At 36.8% G+C, this 21,445-nt stretch overlaps 3 protein-coding genes and 1 pseudogene across 4 annotated transcripts; all 4 read left to right on the forward strand.

Annotated features, from left to right (window-relative positions):
• The first annotated feature begins 2,841 nt into the window (after nucleotides 1-2,841).
• Nucleotides 2,842-9,766, forward strand: LOC111781176. Of its 2 annotated transcripts, none has more exons than XM_023661631.1 (18): nucleotides 2,842-2,975; nucleotides 3,426-3,529; nucleotides 3,614-3,705; nucleotides 4,170-4,208; nucleotides 4,313-4,366; nucleotides 4,869-4,943; nucleotides 5,413-5,478; nucleotides 5,568-5,610; nucleotides 6,000-6,054; nucleotides 7,074-7,167; nucleotides 7,258-7,310; nucleotides 7,410-7,494; nucleotides 7,577-7,679; nucleotides 7,779-7,871; nucleotides 8,046-8,112; nucleotides 8,451-8,517; nucleotides 8,602-8,655; nucleotides 9,329-9,766. In XM_023661631.1, exons 2-18 carry the CDS (start codon nucleotides 3,466-3,468, stop codon nucleotides 9,470-9,472), a joined length of 1,248 nt encoding a protein of 415 aa, XP_023517399.1. In that variant the 5' UTR covers nucleotides 2,842-2,975; nucleotides 3,426-3,465; the 3' UTR covers nucleotides 9,473-9,766. The 2 variants fall into 2 exon arrangements, with proteins under 2 accessions (XP_023517399.1, XP_023517400.1); XM_023661632.1 differs by having other exon boundaries at nucleotides 6,000-6,045.
• Nucleotides 9,767-11,140: 1,374 nt separating this feature from the next.
• On the forward strand, nucleotides 11,141-14,227 carry LOC111782287 (50S ribosomal protein L7/L12). Its single transcript, XM_023663138.1, has 2 exons — nucleotides 11,141-11,882; nucleotides 13,871-14,227. The coding sequence occupies exon 1, from the start codon at nucleotides 11,273-11,275 to the stop codon at nucleotides 11,879-11,881; it is 609 nt and encodes a 202-aa protein (XP_023518906.1). The 5' UTR covers nucleotides 11,141-11,272; the 3' UTR covers nucleotide 11,882; nucleotides 13,871-14,227.
• A 405-nt stretch (nucleotides 14,228-14,632) lies between these two features.
• Nucleotides 14,633-17,560, forward strand: LOC111782030 (folate transporter 1, chloroplastic-like). The gene is made up of 4 exons (XM_023662795.1): nucleotides 14,633-14,924; nucleotides 15,041-15,117; nucleotides 17,174-17,350; nucleotides 17,522-17,560. The coding sequence occupies exons 1-4, from the start codon at nucleotides 14,861-14,863 to the stop codon at nucleotides 17,555-17,557; spliced, it is 354 nt and encodes a 117-aa protein (XP_023518563.1). The 5' UTR covers nucleotides 14,633-14,860; the 3' UTR covers nucleotides 17,558-17,560.
• A 141-nt stretch (nucleotides 17,561-17,701) lies between these two features.
• Nucleotides 17,702-20,095, forward strand: LOC111782029 (annotated as a pseudogene).
• Nucleotides 20,096-21,445: the final 1,350 nt, after the last annotated feature.

Here is a 21,445-nt window from a genome sequence, read left to right on the forward strand (position 1 = left end):
CTCTCTCTCTCTCTCTCTCTCTCTCTCTCTCTCTCTCTCTCTCTCTCTCTCTCACTCATAGTTTTCCACACGTAGAATACTATCTCTATTGGGATGAGGCCTTATACGAAGCACTAGAATACTATCTCTATTGAGATGAGGCCTTTTGTGGAAGCACTATTGTGGTCCCTCCCTCGTGAATTGTAGCTCTGATACCTGTCAAGACCTCTCTCTCTCACTCACTCATAGTTTTACACGCCTAGAATACTATCTCTATTGGGGTGAGGCCTTCTGGGGAAGCACTAGAATACTATCTCTATTGAGATGAGGCCTTTTGGGGAAGCACTATTATGGTCCCTCCCTCGTGAATTGTAGCTCTATACCTGTCAAGACCTTTAACCAATATTTTTCTTGCATTTTCTCTCTTCTGTTCCTTGTGTTCATCTAAATCTAGTGTGCCCGTTGTGCCATCCTAACAATGTATCCTCTATAACGATTTTGAATGAAATTATTCCTAGAATTGTGTGTCGTATGAAACGTAGATCATCGTCATTTTTAATCGAAACTTGGGTTAAGCTCCGTCTCGAAGCCTTATAGAGTTAAGAGTAAAGTATACCGACGTTGACGCATCGAGATGGAGATCAAAAGCAGCTTTCTCCAAAAACCCTACCTACCCTCTATCTTGGCTGGTTTCCATATCATGTCATAAAGCAATATAGGGTTTCATTCCTTAATCAAAATTGGATTTTGATTACTGGGTCCTTCAGATTACAAGCAATACTTTTCTTTTAAATCTACTTTTGGCTTTTCTTGTCACAGTCAAAACTGTGAAGTTATTGGGTTACAGTAGAAGCATGCCTGGATAGCTCTTTAGCTGATGAACATAATCACTGGATTAAGTGTTCAAGTTAATCCTTTTACATGTCAATATCAAACAAAGGTTGTCTATGTCACGACTATAAGCACTTTTAAATCTATTTTTTTTTTTTATCTCGTAAAACATGTCTTACTATTCACAATCATGCAGCTCGTTTATTCATCTTGATATTAACAAAGAGCAACGTTTATAAAACGTTTTACCTCTTGAATCAAATGATACCTATTTTATGTCAAACTCATCAAAAAGTGCAAGAAGAATGATGGGTGATTTTTGTCATAGACCCCGTGTCCTTACGTCTCCTCTATTGGTATTCCCTCGTTATATCTTAGTATATGGAAAACGATACCGATCTTGTATTCACAGTTTTGTATCGTTAAATATAAGAGGAAAGTCGGATTTTTACTATGGTTTTAAAAAATAAGGAAAGTCAACTGAAATATTAAATTGGGGGAAAGAGAGGGAAATGGGGTCAGATCCCACTATTTCTAAGTTTAAAGTAAAATTATAAAGAAAGGAAAAGAAAAAGAAAAGGTATAATGCGGCCTTAAAAAAAGTGTAACAATAATTGGAAACGCAATAACATTGGGATTCCAAGATGCTTTCTGTAAATTCCATGTCTCTTTTATTTAAGTACAAAAAGGAAAAGGAGTCCCAATTGGAATCCACGTTACCCACCTTTTTCTTTTTCTTTTATTTTGTTATGTTTTTGGTATCAAAATGTGTGCCACAGGGTATGTGTGTGTGTGTGTGTGCGTGGAATATGGATGGACCCAGAAGCCGTGGGTTCTGTGAGTTGCAGACCCCAACGCCCTGAAAACAAGGGCATCCAATCTCCATATTCTTAAAAGGACATCGGTCCTTTTTAAACTTGTTTTCCACAAAACCCCACAAAAGTAGCCGCATTTTCATGCCTCTTTGTCTCTCCTCCTCGAACTTTCTTTAGTTAAATAATTTTGTGTACAACTTCTACAACATCTAAGTGGCTGTAGTTTAGTGGTGAGAANTTTTTTTTTTTTTTTTTTTTTTTTTTTTTTTTTTTTTTTTTTCCTTTTTTGAATTGGAATTGGGTTAGAAAAGTTAAACTTGGGCTCCTAATGGGCCCATTGTAGGTTTCTTGACCCAATAATTGTCTCTTTACTTGGGCCCAAACTAAGGTCATGTTCTTTTTCTTTTGAAATTTTCTCCTCTTTTGAATTGGGTTAGAAAAGTCAAACTTGGACTCCTAATGGGCCCAAAGTAGGTTTTTTGGCCCAATAATTGTCTCTTTACTTGGGCCCAAACTAAGGTCATTTTTTTTAATTTCTTCTCTTTTGAATAGAGTTAGGAAAAGTCGAATTTGGGCTCCTAATGGGATGCATTGGGCCGTGGGCCCAATGCAGATTTTGAATCTCTTGACCCAATAATAGCTTCTTTACTTGAGCCCAAACTAAGGTCAGAAGGGGAAAAGTCGAATTCGGGCTCCTCATGGAATACATTGGGCCGCGGGCCCAATGTAGAATTTGGGTCTCTCGGCCCAATATTAGTCTCTTTACTTGGGCCCAAACTAAGGTCATGTTCTTTTTATTTTATTTTATTTTTTAATTTTCTTCCTCTCTTTTGAATTGGGTTAGAAAAAGTCGAATTTGAGCTCCTCATGGGATACATTGGGCCGTGGGCCCCATGCAGATTTTGAGTCTCTTGGCCCGGCCCAATAATAGCCTTTTTACTTGGGCCCAACTAAGGTCAACATGAACGTGGCGCCCGAGAACTTGATTGATGACAAAATTACATTTAATAATTTTTTGAATTAAAATATACAAAAACTAAAGATATATTTTTATTACTTGTCGTATATGTAAAAAGAAAACAAAATTAAAATAGAATTTACTACAGTTATTGAGATGAATCTGAATTAATATAAAATAGTCTCATAAAGAAATGCCCGCGTGTATGTATAGTTTATTATTTTATTTTAAGTAAGATTCTACCATATTTTGTTAATGGAAAGTTCTTACCAGGCAATGCCCGCGTTGCTGGTGCAATGGCCTGATCATTTCCCGTAATCGCAGGTTTTCGCGGATTCATCCCGTATTTCGAGCCGAGAAACCGAACGGAGCTATTCACTTCAAGGTTTCAGGTATTTTTGCTTTCGTGTTCTTCATTATCATTTTTCGGAAGCAGTTTGGAGGCTTGAATTCAGCTGGACTTGAACATAGCTACACATTCCATTTTCTCGCTATGGAGCTGGAACCGATCCAAATTCGTAAATGTAGTATTGAATATAAGTTTTAATTAGTATTTTCACGATTTGTTCCTCAAATTGGATATCTGTTTCAATTTGTTCATCTTGCCTTTTTGAATCTTGCTCGTATGGTTCTCCTGGATATTTTGAACATGCTAGTGTTATTCGATTCTACATTCTCCTGCCCTACACTAACTTGACGAATGCTTTAACTCAAGCCTTCGGTTTTATGGCAGCAATATTTTGAGTATTAGATTACACTATTCAGGCTCGTTAACTTTTTTTTTTTCTCTCTTTTTCTAGTTGTGATGCTTCTACTGTAGAGCTTACTAAACTTATTTGCAGCCTGCAGGATATGTTCAAACGTTGAAAGAAAGATAAAAATATGAGTACAAGATATCATATTGGTGTTTGTTCTTTACATTTACTACTATTCAGTGCATTAATTAGTAAGCTTGCATTATTCAGCTTATTTTGTCTCTTTTTCAAATGTTGAATTACACTTTCTCTCATACAGAAATTTCTTTGTTTAGATGTTCTTTTACAGGCTGTTGAAATGAATGCAATTGCAATGCCAAGTTCCAGTTGCTATGTTTTTGACAATTCTAGTCACATCATTGACTTTGTATCCTACTCAGAATGGTCTGTATTACTACTTGCAAGGACCTAGATGTGGTAACAAGAATGACCAAATGCACAGTTCATTAGGGAGATGGGAAAACAATTTGCATTTGGAAAACAATCAAATCTAGGTTGATCCTTTTATAACTTTCTTCATTGTGATGTTTGTTGGCTTCACTTTATCCCAAATGAATCTTTCTAGAGGTTCGTGATCAGTAATGGACTCATTTTAGGAAACCTTTTCCATGAAGTTCCTTGTGGCTTTAAGTGGATTTTTCTTGATATGGTTTTATTTATTAATGTTGGTGATCCAGTCAATATGTTAGCATCTTCATCTGTCATATTGAACTTTCTGTTTTTGTTCCTCTATGGGATCTGAAATCAACTTCCCTTTACATTTCTTTTTGCCTGTTCCTCAATTTTGCTTCTGGTGTTATTATGTTTTTAGCTTACTTAACTCGTAATTAGAGCAGCTGGATTGGACACCCATTTGAATATGAGGAGAAGGTGATGTTCTTTTTACTTAACTAATGAAACTTTTTATTATATTTTTAAACTCCTTATAAATACATGAATTCAGGCAATATTGAGTCAAACATCACTTGATATAGGGTTCTGACTTGGTGGTTCAGTTTTGCAAAGATGTGGAAAGTAGATCACAAGTGGTAATGCATCTCTGTTAGATTACTTTACAATGACCTTTGATTTACTTTGAAGATATTTGTCAGAGGGATGTTAGCAACATCTTAGTGCCATATTTGATGAAGAAAGATTTACATACGCATGCCATCTTTACTTGAGATTCGCCACTGTTGGAGTTCCATCAGTAAATGGTTAAGGGTTAGAGAGTAGGAGGTCTGGAAAATGTATATATTTTCTTCGGCCTGAAGGAAGTTGCTTTCCATTTCATTTTGGGTTAACCATTTTCCGGGAACTGTCAAAATTGACTGAGAAGAATTGCATTGATTTCATTCATTCTTTTATACTTGCTGTAGTTAAAGAATTGTGCCCTTCATTACATTGTTGCTAGTTCTCGCCCTGAAACAACTACTATAGTTTTATTATCTCTTGAATACATTTGATTCATATTTTCTTTTTCTATTCATGCTTTCAACGGCTTGGTCAGTCTCATTCATATCTCTAGTGCATCTGTTCCTGGTTAACCAGGGATATGTAGATTTTGGTCGATTTGATAAGTTCAACTACTTTGTATCTGGTTCAGGACATGCCGACTTTGTTCAAGTAAGCTTAGTTTCTAATGTAAATGGATGTTCATTTTTAGTTTTTTTTCTCTTGCATGAAGATAACTTAAAAGAGGAGTTTCAAAAAAATTCAAACTAATAGTTAAAATGTATAAAGATCAAATAGACATAATCTTGAAAGTTCATAAATCTATTAGAATTTTTTTCTTTTAATTTCTATCGACTAAATAGACATAATCTTGAAAGCTCACCGACCGAACTTACAATTTGACAATTTTCCCTTTAATAATGATGATAAGAATTAAATGAGTTTTAAATGATTGCAGGGCCTCTGGGATACTCCTTATCTCCCTTTGTTTATACTCCCCGTTTTATGAATGAATTTTTCTGTTTCTGATTGAAAAGGAAAACAAAAACTATTTCATTCTTAGCTTTTGTTGACATTATAACTTGTTGGATCAGATTATATAGAACTGACATCATAATCATTCCAATTTCCATCTGTTCAGGATTATTACAATGGCGACCTGACTTCTTGTGAGCATAGTTATGACAAATTGGGGAGGACTGCGCAGGTTAGTTTTATATTTGACTCTCTCTCAATTCTTCAAACTTATGTATTTGGTTTTATGGCTTCTTATGGACCATGGAATTCTAATTTCAGGTAAATGTTATGTGTAGAGGTTGTTTAAATGGACAATGTAAAGGTTAGTCAGCTTTTTGTCCCCAATCTTCCTTCATTGGTCTATCAACTCCTAAATTTTTCTGGAAACTATGTCAATACAATTTTGGCTGCCTAGAAAATATGCTTCTTGGGATCCATGACAACTTCTGTCACTCATATTTACCTAATACAATTCTGGAAACTATGTTAATACATAGATATGCATGCATGCTATACATGAGCCCTCTGTCACTCATATTTATCTAAATTATTTTACTAGCAACTTTCATTTCTATATTCATTATCTTGCACGGTAAAATTCTTGGAAATTTTAGTTCTTTGATTTTCTGAGAACTGTATGCACATGTTTGATATTAGTGCTCTTGGAATATGTTGATACTAGTGATGAACACATTCATCATCTTATTATAGGTGGTCTGGGATGCATCTGCAATATCACTCATGAGTCCAGTTGCAGGTCTTGCACGTAACTCCTTGATTTCTTTAAGAGTTACATTTTTAATTTACTGAATCTAAACATGTGTGCAATCCTTGAATGATGGTTTACGGTTTTCATGATGAGTGGACTAAAGAAACTGGCTTATTTATTGAAGTTTATGGAACTCAGTGCGAAAGAACTGAGTAGCTGAATGGAACCTTTCTTCTTCTTTTGAAGCATGGGTGCCAAATATTCTTGAAAATCATGCATAGTTGTGTCTTTCAAGAGCTTATTTGTTGTTGGCTGGGATAAATACTTCCTTTTCACGAAAGCGAAGACAATATTTTAGAACATGAAAGTGAAGAATCTGTCATCTGCAGTTCGTAATAGACAATTGAAGTCTAGCTTATGGCATTAGTAAGCATTCACTCTTTTTCTGATTTCCCCGGGACAACAATTAGCGTCACTGCTACTACTGTGTTATGTGGAAATGTAAATGGAAATCTCAGTCCACTGATACAGGATTTAGAGAATCTGTCTCCCACGAAGTATCCAAATTTGTACCCGTCACTTTGCTGCCTTCTCATTCTCTCCCTATTTCTTACAACTCCATAACTTGATTGGGCCCACTCTTATCCAACAATTCATTTTACACCCTTATGCAGAAAAATACAGAAGCAGCACAGCCTCCTTTAAAAATGCATTCACACCACCTCCCCTGTGCGGTTCTTTGGATGCAAGATACCTATCAGCCTGATAGAGAAATTTCTCGATAATATTAAGTTACATGTTAGTTCTGTAGTGTTAACCACATCTCTAAACCAGGCACACATCTTTATCCTGCACAATCCACCATGCTGTAGTGAGTGAAGCATGGAGGCCAGTCGTGTTTTCATTAATATTTGTAATAACTTGAATGATTGGAAATTTTTATGGAATAAAAACAAAGTATCAATGTTAATTAGGGATGCTTCGCAGTGCATGGGGATTTTAGATATTATTTCTTGAAAGGAGAAGTTCTCTTGGCGGAGAGAAAGTATCTCACTTATAATTGTTATCTGCCTCAGAGTTATTGTCGATCTTGCCATCCCTTGTGAGATACAAGGCCCACGTGTTTTCAAAGGGTTTACTGTTGGTTTTCACCCTCGATCATGGGAAATTGTAAGATACTATTGTCATTTCAAGTTGGCTTAGAAAAAAAAGTTCTTTGATTGAATTATTTAAGAGGATGTACTTTGAATAATACCACAGGTTTACAATGGTTTGACTCAATTAGGCTATGAGAAGCCACACCGTGCATTCAGGTAAAAGTTCATCGCCTTGTATCCATCCATTATATTCTGTCTTTGCTATTTGATAATGATAGAAGATCTATTTATCCAAGTTCACGTTTATTTCTTTAGCTTTAGCACAGAGCAGACTAGTCTGGTTCTTTATATGACTGCAATTGCATCACTTTCCTCTTTTGTACAGAAACCGATTATTCAGGTATTGAGTTCTCAGTTAGTTGAATAATAAACTGAAAATTGGTATTCTTTGTAGCTGATGCAATTTGATCAAACATTTGCAGGTTTTTCCAGAAAATGGACTAGAGGTGAAAGTATCGGGCTCAGGGGCAACTGGGAGCTACCCTACAACTTTGTCACCCTCGATGTTGATGATTGACTGGAGATGTATGGGTGTTTTTTTTTTTAATTTTTTCTATACAATGGAATTCTCGATTAATTATTTATGATAATCCTCATATTGTCTCAAACCTGTAATTATCTCAGGTGACATTGCCAGGGACGTTCCATATGCTGTTAACGTCACAATCCCTGTGGCTGATTATGAACCAATTAATTTTTTTCTTGCCAAAATGTGTGGTGAGAATCTCTCTCTCATGCAACATACCACCCATGCATTCCTTTAAATTGAAGTTGTCGTAGGAACTAAATTTAGGGTCATCCAGGAAATACAACAGTGTCTAACATGATTGTTCTTTTTTTAAAGGCGTGAAAGCTAAACCTAAGTCTACCTTTGAGTTTTATCTTTTGCAGAAAAAAGGCAAGACGTACAAGGAGATTACATGCAAGGATGGGCCACATTTGGAATACTCTCTTGCATGTATGTCAAGTCTTTCTTCTTAATCTTCTGCATATACGCAAGTTTTAGTATCTAGATCTTCAGGTATTAAAACAGTTTGGGTGCTGTATAGTCTGGATAACTTTCTGCAAAGTAACTGGTCTCCTGGTCTACCTCTGCATGCTTTGGGGGGCTTATAAAATATTAAAATGATCTAGATGTGCCCATTTGTTGTGGCTTCATTTAAGTGGCATGTTCAGCTGCAACCTCTTGCTCTATTTGATCAACTAGAAAATAAGTCGTACGTTAACCTTTCAATAGCCTGTTTAAAATAATTTTTTTTATGGTTTTTGATGCCTTAAAAAATTGTGCATGAGCAGATTCATAGTCGGAGCGTCGCTATTTTGCTGTGGAGGATTTGTTTACAAGACCCAAGTGCAAGGCCAGGTAAGCTACCTTTCAATGTCATTGCGGTTAGACATTTTTTTTCCTGTGAAATGTACCGTTATTGTTCGATACTTATGTCTGTAGCGTGGAATTGATGCATTGCCGGGCATGACATTACTATCCGCCTGCTTGGAAACTGTAAGTTTGCAGCCCCCTTTTTGATGTAAAGTTTAGTTATCTTATTTCTTTTTCTTTTCAATGCAACCATTATTTCTAGAAACCAAAAAGTTTCCTTCGGTGACATCTTGTCCTGTTCGTTGGCAATTCTTAATTCACTATTACTGACTAGATCATGTATATACATCATCTCATCTTAGGATTTTTTTTCCCTGTATTGAAATGAATCCCCTGGGCCGATTTTATAGCTACTTTAGTTTTAGTTTTCAAGTATTCTTAAATTTTAGCTTACCAATGTATTTCCCTTTTATTTCAACGTCTTTAAAATGTAAGCCAAATTTTTTAAGAAAATAAAAATAAAATAAAACTTGTTTTGTTTTCGGAATTTGGCTAAGAGTTAACATGTGTTTGTAAAAAAAAAAACATATTTGAAACATATCATAGAAATGAAGGGGAAGTAGGCATAATTTTTTAAATAAAACAGAAGAGTTATCAAACCAGTTCTCGTAAGTTTTATTTCTTCGTTCATGTAGATTTAGCAGAATATTGCGTAACCTTCGGTGTGAAACTAGCTTATACTGACAGTGTCTTTTCAAGGCTTGTATTTTCTTGTCAGGTCTAGCAATCACTTGTTATAGTCTACCGACTCAGTTGTAAGTTTGTGACATGTTTGAATTTGTATCCATGAAATTAGGTGAGTGGTGCAGGACATAGCTACCCGAGAGCGGAAGGCTTCAACGATGCAATTGTCAGTGAAGCCTCCTGGGATCGCCCATCATCCTCTTCCTCTTCTCGACCGACACGAATACCATCTGAGAAAAATTATGGTTCAATATGAACCTCTCTGTTTCAGTCTTTAGAGAGTTCACTAAAGGAATTCGGCTGTTTGCCATTGGATCAAGGACTATAGGCAGACGCAAAAGTGATTTAGGCAAAGCTTAGTTTTTGAAGCTATCAACCTATCAGACATTACTATCCATATTCTCAGAAATTGAAGGGTTGAATATTAATAGAGGGTGAGTAATGTTTTTTCTTAGACATTTTAACAAAATGTTGAGTTTTTCTAGAAGTATTAGGATTGTTGCCATTTATGGATAAAAGCATTATTAATGAGATGAAATTTTACATTTTACCCATTAGGCTTGGCTTGGGAGAGTCGAAACTCCTAGCATTTAAGTTAGTTTCAACTCTAAAATTAAGTTTTTTTTAGTTCTAAGATAAGATATCAATTCGGGTACAGTTCAACGTATAAGGTCCTATTGAATTAAACCCAAATAGAAAACTTAGAGGGTTTGAGGTGATTGATGAGATCAAATCTGCATTGGAGAAAGAATGCCCACAAACAGTTTGTTGTGCTGATATCTTGGCTTTGGCTGCAAGAGATTCCACTGTCATTGTAAGTGCTGTATGCTTTGAATGGTGAAATGATTCTCAGTTTGTTGTGAAATTTACGTAATATATATTGAACTTGACAGGCGGGTGGACCCTCTTGGGAGGATCCATTGGTAAGGAATGACTCAAGAACTGCGAGTTTGAGTGGCTCTAACAACAACATTCCAGCTCCAAACAGCACTTTCCAAACCCTTCTCAATAGGGTTCCAAAATCAAGGCCTTGACATCATTGACCTTGTTTCCTTATCTAGTAAGCTTTCTCGGCTCTTCCTATTTTAGTATTCATTCTCAAATTTTTCTTTTATTCGACTCGAGTTTCACTATCCCTGTTCTTTCCTTCACCCTCTTTCATTTATTTATTCAAACACGGTAAATTCGATTATGTGTCTCAAAGATATTAATTTGTCTAATTATATGTTTAAAGAGGCACAAAAAGAAGGTCTTCATTGTTCTTACCGCGCTTCAAGCTTTACGATAAGCTTGTGTCAAAAGATCTCTTCCAAACGAACAAGTGATATGAGATTAAAAACGATGCTTCGCCAGTGAGAATTGAGAATTTTTCTTTATTTTTTATTATTAAAAAAAATTTAATAGATAACTTTTTTCCATTTTTAATACCCATTCTACTAAATTTAATAATATTTCATAAATAAAAATAGAATAGAATATAATATTTTATATAATTTCTAAAACTCAAATTTAAATTTTATCACATAATCTTACCCATTTAAGTCTATTTATTTATTTAGTGTATACATTATAAATATATAATAAAATAGTTTTATTCCTTATATAATAAGCATGAATTATGTTTAAATTGGCATACCATTAATAAGATATAAGTTAATTTTAATAAAAATTTTAATATTTTAATATTACGAAAATGTTAGTTAAAATGTTGGCACCATTTTAACATCGATACTTTTTTTTATTTTTAATTCATGAAAATACTGATGGGCCGTTGAGAGCGAAGCAGATCAGTATTTTCATATTGTACCGTGATGATTGGATGGGCCGTTCCTTGCAGAGGCGGCCCAATAATGGTGGGCCTACCTGATTCGAAAGCCCAACTAAAAGCCCACCCTGGGAATTTACCATCTGCTTCGCTCTCGACGGTAGGGTTTAGGCTTCTTCACAGAATCTGAACGACGGCGAACAATCTATGTTCCACATGAACGCACAGAGCTCATTGTCTCACTGAACTTGCCGACGGAACAACATTCACGATTTACCATACATTTAAGAGATGAGACATTTGCGAAGTATTTCATCTCATTTATCGAGGGTTCGCAGAACTTTCGCTCAAAACTCTGCCTCTGATTCTCCGTCTACTTGCAATTTAAATCTTCTAGGGTTGGAAAGATTGACATCGTTTTCATTGCTGAATCACCGGAATTACACTGTTGCTTCACCGGAATCAAAACCAGCCCCTTCAGAGAGAGTTACGGCCATTGTGGATGAGATCTCCGGTCTCACGCTACTTGAGGTTGCAGACCTTACGGAGGTTCTTCGAGAAAAGTTGGATGTGAAGGATATGCCGGTAATGGCGGTGATGATGCCGGGGATGGGGTTCGGTGGCTTGCAAAACGCTGGCAAGGGTGGTTCTGGGGCGAAAGGCGGTGAAGAGAAGAAGGCGGAGAAGACGGCGTTTGATGTGAAGCTTGAAGCTTTTGATGCTGCGTCGAAGATCAAGGTCATTAAGGAAGTGCGAACGTTTACGAATTTGGGATTGAAGGAAGCTAAGGATTTGGTAGAGAAGGCGCCAACGCTTCTAAAGAAGGGGGTGACAAAAGAGGAAGCTGATACGATTATTGCCAAGATGAAGGAGGTTGGCGCCAAAGTTTCAATGGAGTGAGGTAATGTAGTCTTACTGTTTGCAAGTGTATTTTAGAACGAGTTACATGTTTCAAACTGTATGCCATGTGTATAGACCATGTTAGCCTATCTTAGTAATTGAGCATTCATCAGGACGTTATAATGAGTTTATCATAGCCATTGGGTATGTTTTGGGGTTGTAGTCAGGGTATGGATTCATGGATATGAAACCTGATAATCTTTAATTTTAGTTCCTATCCGTGGTAGCTTAGCAGAAGAATTTGATCCCAACTCCGGAGGACCTAATCTAGCTTGAGAGTTACAAGTATGATAATGAGTTTCTATAGAATGTTATATACTATGCCTGCGGTTATCCTAACTTGAGGAGTGGTCCTTGATGAATTGGATTTGGGACGCAAAACTATACAGTTGAGGGTAGAAGATTATCCAGCTGTGTAAACTAGCCTGTAGCTACCAAATGGCTCGAGTGTCTGCTTTTTTTATCTTTCTTGGATAAGAAACACAATTTCTTAATCAATGAAGCAATAAGCATGCAAATGTGCCTAGCTCAAGCCTACCACTAGTAGATATTGTCTGCTTTAGCCAGTTAGCCGTCAGCCTCATGGTTTTAAAACGCGTCGCTAGGAGAGGTTTCCACACCCTTATAAGGAATGCTTTGTTTCCTTCTCCAACCGATGTGGGATCTCACAATCCATCCCCCTTGGGGACCCAGCGTCCTCGCTGGCACACCGTCCGGTGCCTGGCTCTTATATCATTTGTAACAACCCAAGCCACTGCTAGTAGATATTGTCTGCAGTCTCACGATTTTAAAACGTGTCTACTAGGGAGAGGTTTCCACACCTTTATAAGAAATGCTTTGTTCCCCTCTCTAACCAATGTGCGATCGATGAGGAAATGAGGTGATTTGGAAAATGGGTTCTATAGTTTTTTCTGACATACTTGCTGTGCTTTTATTAACTCACCCTGAGCTGGAGAAATTCTCGGACTTTGAGGTACGGAAGTGTGTGCAGTTTGGAAGTGATCAGATTTATCCAGTCATGTAAGTGTAACCTAACCTGGAACTACACAATAGCCCGAGTATGTGCGTTTTTTTAAGGAACTAAAAAATAGATAAGAAACTTAGAAGTTGATAATAGGTAGCAGATGAAGGTCCTTAGAATGCGATTCTTTGTTGAAATCTTAATTTTCTGTTGTTTGTTCATTTCATCTTCTTATGAAGATTTATGGCTGATGCCTATATGGTCCAATAAGTTTTTCAATCTTTTTTTTTGGAGCAAAACAAATGTTAGTTGAGATAAATAAGCTCATACAAAGTAGTGTTAAAAAAATCTTATTTCTATAATTTATATTCTAAAATATAATTAATGTTAACAAAAAAACCTTATCTAATAGTCATTGTAACATGAGGCAATGTGTTGATCTATTTTTTCCCTTCATAGTTTCATAAATGCCACAAAAGCTTTAGAACACGATAGTATATGTAACAACTCAAGCCCACCGCTAGTAGATTGTCCACTTTAGTCCATTACGTAGCGCCATTAGCCTCATGGTTTTAAATGCGTCTACGTCTGTTAGGTAGAGGTTTCCAAATCCTTATAAAAAATGCTTTGTTCCCCTCTCCAACCGATGTAGAATCTCACAATCTACCTCCCTCAAGAGCCAGCGTCCTCGCTGGCACGATAGTATGTTACCTCTCAAAAACCTTATTTAATAGTCGTTGTAACTTTGAGCCTGTAGAGTGCCTATTGCCAATTCATGCAGCAGCATTACACAGTTTCAAGCTGCAGGGCCTATTCTATCTGTTACTCTGCATGCTTTATTTCTTATGATTTTAGCATGGCTACTTCATTCATCATCGTTCTTATTATAATCTGTGCAAGTCACTTAATTTTACTAAATTCCTCTGCAACTATGCAACAGTACAATTCAATAACATAGGGTAGAATCATGGTATCAGTAGTAGTTGGCATTACCATTTTGTAATTTCGTTTGTTTCTTTCACCATCAGGATACTGCGGAAAATACAAAGCTTTTATGGCACTTTTCAAGTCAGAACAGCAGTTGAAGATATATATAAACCATTGAGTCTTGATGATTCATTTGGCCTGGAATGAGACATGGGATTGTTTGGTTTCCTTCAAAACATATGGAGCCTTATTAGAACTTTCCATATTTTTGCCTCTCGACCTGGAATTGTATGGGTGGATGATAGAGAGACATTTCTTGGTACTTGCCTTTTGTATTCATAGCTTCCAAATAACTTAAAACACCGTCCCTTCAAGAACAGAGTTCTCTCTACGATGAGTTATTTTTGTATTCCAAGACACCATCCTCTTAATGCAACTTTGTAAAACTCAAACATTGGTGAAGAAGAAGAAGAAGAAGAAGCCCATGTATCACCATGGCTAAACTTCTGATTCGATCAACCATTTGAGAAGTAGAAAAAGTACGTGCGAGCGGGAAATTATTGATATGGTTGAATGAAGGATTGAACCATTAAGAATGGTAATAAAAATCAATTTTATCTGAAATATAATAGTATTCATAAGAATTATTTGTTTTAGGTATGTCGAGTTATAATTAAAACAATTGAAAATTAGTTTTTAAGGTTTTGTAACTTAGACTTGGTTTTTTAAATTTCATGTAAATGTTTGTATTTGGTGTGGAATTAATATTTATAAGTTTAATTTTTGAGGATTTTTTTTTAAATACAAATAATTAATAATTAATAATTGGTAAGAATCGTAAGAGATGGATAATTTATGTAATAGATTTCGATCCACATTTTCCTGAACTTTTGCGGACTTTCATTTTTAATCTGTCTGAATTACCCATCGTAAAGCTCCGAGCTCTGCTTTTTTCCGTCGCAACGCCGCCGAAATTTCATGCTTTGAATCATTCGTTTCTGATTATTTCTCAACGTCGATGAACTGGAAAGAAACAACACAAAGTGTAGCGTCTGTAATCGTGTCGCAGCCAGACATGTGGCAGTGGGAGAATGCCACCGCCGGTGATGTCCGCCGCCGTGCATCCTCTAGATGTCGTCCGCACCCGGTTTCAAGGTAGCTTACTTATGTGACCGCTCAAAGTTAGCTTGCGTGTGTCACCAAAAAATCTGGAGTTTCAAGTCTTTGTACCCCTAACATTTGTTTTTGCTCCTTTGCCCTCGAAATGGCAGGTTGTGATCGCAGAGGATCCAGTCTTCCAACTTACAAGAACACAGTTAATGCAATCTTCACTATTGGTCGGATGGAGGTTTGTAGATTCAGTGTTTGCTACTCCTAATTCCGATCATTTGTTGGCCTTTTCTGCTATTTCCCCACGAATTTTGTGATATGGGCTATACTAATTTGGTTCTTCTGTAAAAGAAATGGTGAACTTAGTGAAAGTTCCATGAAATTTGCTTGCTTAACCTTTTAGATGAAACTTTGTTCGAATATTGCTCGCAACTCACATTTTCAGGATGAATTCTTCCTCGCATAGACCAAATTCTTCTGCCATTTGTCTTAGTCTAAGACCCTAAGTCCGAACCATAAACCGCATCCGATTTTAGTATAAGGAACATTTGTGGAACGCCTTTAGTATGATCCTTATACAGTTCTTCATCGACACGAGACAAAAAAGCTCTCATGATCCTTATGTGTGTCTAATCTTATCCATATCGTAATTAAATGACTCATGCTAATGCTTGAGTCCATTTTTGTGCTTTCAGACTGCCCATCATCTGTTGCATTTGACCCGTCCCACATGTGACTTATGAATATTCACTTTGCATAAAGTACAGTTGGAGCACACAGCCTTGTCTCTTAGAATAAATTATAGGTCATGTTTGAGAAATATTTTGTTTTGGTTTGTTGTTTTTTAAAAATTAAGCATACAAATACTACTTTTGTTCATGTGTTTCTTTGTTTTGCTACCTATATTTTTGTCAAAATCTTCTAAATTTTGAAAACTAAAGAAGTCTTGTTTTAAAGAGAAAGTTCAAGGATACAAACTCCCAAAGGGAGGGTAGAGAACAAGCAACCAAACCAATAAATAAAAGATTCCCAAATACATACTCCCAAAGGGAGTGAAGATAACCAGCAACCAAATCGATAAGTAAAAAGATTCCCAAAGGATACATACTCCCAAAGGGAGTGAAGAGAACCAGCAACCGAACCAATAAGTAAAAGATTCCCAAAGGATACGTGCTCCCAAAGGGAGTGAGGAGAACCAGCAACCAAACCAATTCCCAAAGGATAGATACTCTCAAAGAGAGTGAAGAGAACCAGCAACCAAACCAATAAATAAAAGATTCCCAGAAAATACATACTCCCAAAGGGAGTGAAGAGAACCAGCAACCGAACCAATAAGTAAAAGATTCCCAAAGGATACATACTCCCGAAGGGAGTGAAGAGAACCAGCAACCAAACCAATAAGGAAAAGATTTTCAAAGGATACAATAGCCAAAATAAAACATCAAGGAATGAAGTGTGACAAACAAACAAACAAACAAACAAACAAAATTGTTCTAAAAGCAAGGCTGCTTAACTGAAGAGCCATTGAAGCTAGAACCATATACAAACCAGCTCCTAAACGGCTAAACCACTGTTCATAGGACAAAACTCAGCGAGAAAGCCTTGCAGACTCCAGGAAGAAACGCTACTCCAACTCCCTTCCACGAGGAACATTGAAAGCAAACCCCTTCTCAGACAAAGGACCTGCTGCAAGCTTTAAAAATTTACAAAGGTCATCAATAATATCTTAAGAATCTTTTGGAGCTTCTGAAGTGTTGAGATCAGCATTAATGATAGAGTTATTTCCCTTGATGAAGGATATAAAAGCCCTTCATCGCTTGAATCTTTGGAAAAGTCATGCAGATTCCTTTCAAAATTAGAACAAATGCTACTAAATCTACCAACTGGATCATTACTAAAATCCATACTATCCTCCTCTAAAGCACCTTTGATATCCTCAAATGAGAAAAGGGAAAAAAATACCAAGGGAAAGGGATCGGTCCCCTTTGAGAATTATTAAAAAAAACCCAATTAATTTTGTAATATCCTCAAACGAGCTCAAATCTCTAGTACTAGAGGTAGGGGCAACCAACTTTGAACCATCCTTGAAGCCTCTTCAGCTAAAGACAAGAGGGAAAGGCTTTTAGTTAGCAACTCTTGTAGTGAACTTGTGATATAATTATTCTACTTGTGATTTAAGTACATAACTGAAGTCTGTCCAAGCGATTGAGTAATTTATTAATATTTTCTTTGTTGGCTGAACATTTCATCTAGTCTTTCAAACTCCATTAAATGTTTTCCCCGTTTTATGGTAGCTATGGCAGAGCCAAACAAAGATATTCAGACAATGGAAAGAACTTGAGTCCCAGGCTTCATCTCGTTTCTGCAGCAGAAGCAGGAGCTTTGGTGAGTCCAACATGAAGTATTCAGACAATGGAAAGAACTTGAGTCCCAGGCTTCATCTCGTTTCTGCAGCAGAAGCAGGAGCTTTGGTGAGTCCAACATGAAGCTCTGCAATACCTTCTTGGACCTTTTATGCATTTTACGTCAAACAATTCCATTATTGCACTTTTGGCTTACTAGAAAAATGTTTCTCTGTCCTCATTTTATTAGAGTTTTTAGTTTTTATTATGTTAACAATTGTGGTTCTACTGCCTCTTCAGGTTTGTTTTTTTGCACAGATCCAGTTTGGCTTGTAAAAACAAGAATGCAGCTTCAGAATCCTCTTCATCAAGCACAACCTTATTCTGGCTATATGGTCTGCCCTTCTATCTTAATATGCTCTCTGGGATATATCTTATCCTAGTAAATTACAAGATCTTGTGATTTGTATTCAAGTTAAGCTTCAGTATTTCATATTTTCCCCCTTCTCTCCCACCGTGTCGTGATAATGTTTAATGGCTTATAATGATGATGATGGGATTATTTTTACTTCGAAAACTGTGACGGTTGTTTTAAGTTAAGCTTCAGTTGTTTTATCTAGTCGATATGAAGCTGAGTTGTATGCCACCTCTCTTCTTTCTTTCATAAGCTGTAATTGTAGTGTAGTTATCCCCCTCGTAGATATTTCATTGCTTTGCTCTATTACTTCTCATTCATTTGATTCTGTGCACATCTATCGTGTTTAATTGCAGATGCCTTCAGAACCATCTTGAGGGAGGAAAGTTTTGCTGCTCTGTATAGAGGGATTGTTCCTGGCCTTTTCCTCGTAAGCTGTTTGGATTTAGTTTATGTTTTCTCTTAACAGTGTGATTATTTTGCTTCTCCACAGTAATCTTATTATATTACTTAGTTTTTGTAACCCATTGGTTTTGTGAGGATATCTCCCCTTTTCGCAATTTTGGCTCCGTTAATAGCATCATACGTTTCCTATCTATCCATCTATATATCAATACATATATGCATATTGGTTAAACTTTCGTGGCTTCCATTCATATCATTATACTCTAATTTTCATTTTATCAAATATGGGCTCTTGGGATCAGTTTTTTTTATCCTTTTCTTCCTTTATTCCTTTTTTTCCCTCGTATTTCTTGTGGGGTTGTAAAAATGTTGTTGAGGGCTTTTATGGAATGGGAGAGTGTTTTTATGGAATGGGAGTGTTTGTACATTTGTCATAAAAAGGCATTCTGTTGACAGAATTTCATGGAATTAGTTCATAGATGTGTTTGGTTGCTTCAGCAGGTTTCTCATGGTGCATTCAATTTACAGTTTATGAAGAACTCCGTACATTTATTGCCAACTCGAGGTCTGGATGGACCAAAGTGGATGCTCAAAGTTCTGGGGAATTACTGGTACAAGTTTCTGGCTTGAGTTTACTAACACCACTATATTGAGTCATGGGAGAAGTGGAAATGTGAGATCCCACATCTATTGGAGAGGGAACGAATCATTCCTTTAAGAGTGTGGAAACCTCTCCCTAGTGGATACATTTTAAATCCTTGAGGGGAAGCTCGAAGGGAAAACCCAAAGAGAATAATATTTGCTGGCGGTGACCTTAGGCTGTTACAACGGGTATCAGAGCTAGATGTTGGGCCCTCAAGGGAGGTAGATTGTAAGATCCCACGTTGGTTGGAGAGGGGAACGAAGCATTCCTTATAAGAGTGTAGAAACCTCTTCCTAGTGGGCGCGTTTTAAAACCTTGAGAGGAAGCCCGAAAGTGAAAGCCCAAAAAGGATAATATCTGCTAGCGGTGACCTTGTGCTGTTACATGAAATATTTATTTGATCTAGCCTATAGCGTATAACCTTTTCAGATGCTTGTCCTCCATATAGCTAATCATACAATAGTATATTCGAGTATATCTTAGCCTCTTCCATTCACCTAGGGTATATTCTTGCAATGATCATAAATATAAGCAACATTCAGATGAAATAAAAACCATTGCCTTTTAAGAACCTTCTCCAATAGTTCCTAGTCTTCGCCGCATGAAATATACACTCTTACTGTGAATTTTTTTCATGCAGAATTCAGTTGATTATGCTGTTCTTGGAGGATCTTCTAAAATTGCTGCCATGCTTCTGACATACCCATTTCAAGTAAATAGAAATTTGACTTATGGTATGAACTATGGTGTTGTTTTTATAGTAATTTATCTTAGCTGACTCTTGAGTGACTTGGTTCTCAAAAGAATGTCCCTGCAGCTTCGATCACGTTCATTGTGTATGAAAACATCTTAAACTTCCTCAAATTGACAAGACAAAAGGAATAAAATTTGTTGTTCCAACTATATTGCTATTTCTTCATTGCAGAAGCTGGTATTTGTATTCCAACAATTGAGTATTTGATCCATTGCTTTCCTCTTTCTTCATGTTAATGAAAATCTCTCTGCTTTTGAGATGACAGGAGGTGAAGCACAGAGCCTATGTACAAAGACATTTATAGAGGAAAAAGTCCACGGAAGTCTTGCTGAGCTCTCTCCTGTTGGATGAAATGGTGGCCTCCAATATAATAACTTCAAGGGCGGGTACGAGGCTCTTGAATACATCTCCTTCCACATATTCTTTGGTTCTCGCTGATTCGAATCCAATTTCTTTATTGTCAGGACCCCAATTTTTTATCCCGGCCATGGTTCCAGAAGCTCCCAGTTCCTGCTACCATAATAGAACGAACAAGTTTCATTATTATCATGTTTTAAAAGCAAACGAAAAAAGAAAATCTGGTTCACATTGGGATCACCTTTGTACTTTGTTGGAAAATAACCAGACAAATAGAAATGTGAATCCTTGTTCGTTATAGCTTACATGTCCAATTTGGAGCTCCTTCTCGTTGTCTATGGTGACAGCTTCATTGGTATCTCTAGGTGATCAATCAATGATCACAATACCAGCAAGGGCTGAGATGGATTCTTCCTTGGTTACTGTCGTTCAATCGAACTAGCAATTGTTTTCTCTGCTCTTCCTGGTTCCTTCACAAACGAGTCATAGTATTCAGTTCTTCAGAAAAGCAATGCAGAAAACAAAATGTTTGTGCTGACATGAAACTGAACCACATGACAACGATATCCAATTATTTTCTGATAGATTCAGCAGATTTAGTTTGTGAAGATCTTGGAAATCAAGGAAGAGCAAGATAAGGCCATCGACCTTATCAGGTCTGAACAAGCTTGTATGTCACCCAGCAATTGCTTCTCAATCAATCTATTCCCACAATGAATGCCTAATTCCTGAACAGTTCAAAAGTACTATTACAGCATAAATCTTTACACCATGTTAGGGGAGAAGAAGAACGGTGTGGAAATGGGGGCTTGGTGGCGATTTTAAATCGCCATAGCCTCTCAAATCATGGGCAATCACATGGTGCCATGGCTCGCCAGACAGGATATCTGGGGGCACCAACTATTCGAATTTCAGGTAAGTGGTGCTCTGCCAAGGTACAACCTTACTCCATTGTTTTAGATCCTCTGGTGCTTACTTCGTCACCCATAGTTTCTAAAGCTTCCCAGAATTCTGAGTCACAATGGCAGGGTACTTTTGATTCCATCTGTTGACTTTGATTGATACTTTCTTGATATTAAATGACAAGCTTAAGAACTCCCAGGTGACCTGAGGATGACCTGAGGATGACCTGAGGGAATTCACATTTCTACCCAACCAAAAGTTTCTAGCTGCATGCCTTTTTCATTTTGCTAATCCAAAATGAGAACAGAAAATTCTCATCTTCTCTTATCTTTATGTCGGCCCCAGTTTTCAATCACTTGATTAAAGGATCAAAGAGAAGTTCTTTCCATAAAAAGGAATCCAATGAAATGTCTATTCCACAAAGAGAATGGGTCCTTAGAGTTTCAAATGCATGTGAACATTGGATTCTACGTTGATATTTTATAAACCAATGTCATTTAGCTAATTAAATATAAAGGGTGTGGAAAAGAGTGGATGGTCCAAAACACTTCATGAGTGACATTTAGAATTTTTGTACAGCTGCAGTTGTCCATGTTAGTACTATGATTATGTTGACTTTTTCATATTATATGTTCCAATCCTTTACCTTTCTCTCTTTAAAGCTAAACAAGCTCCTCTTAGAGAAGAATTATAGAGGCATGTTTATAGAAGGTTCTGTTAGCTTTCATGATTATGGCTCCTACCCTC

Source organism: Cucurbita pepo, chromosome LG19, assembly GCF_002806865.2.
Source record: "Cucurbita pepo subsp. pepo cultivar mu-cu-16 chromosome LG19, ASM280686v2, whole genome shotgun sequence".
Taxonomy (NCBI): domain Eukaryota; kingdom Viridiplantae; phylum Streptophyta; class Magnoliopsida; order Cucurbitales; family Cucurbitaceae; genus Cucurbita; species Cucurbita pepo.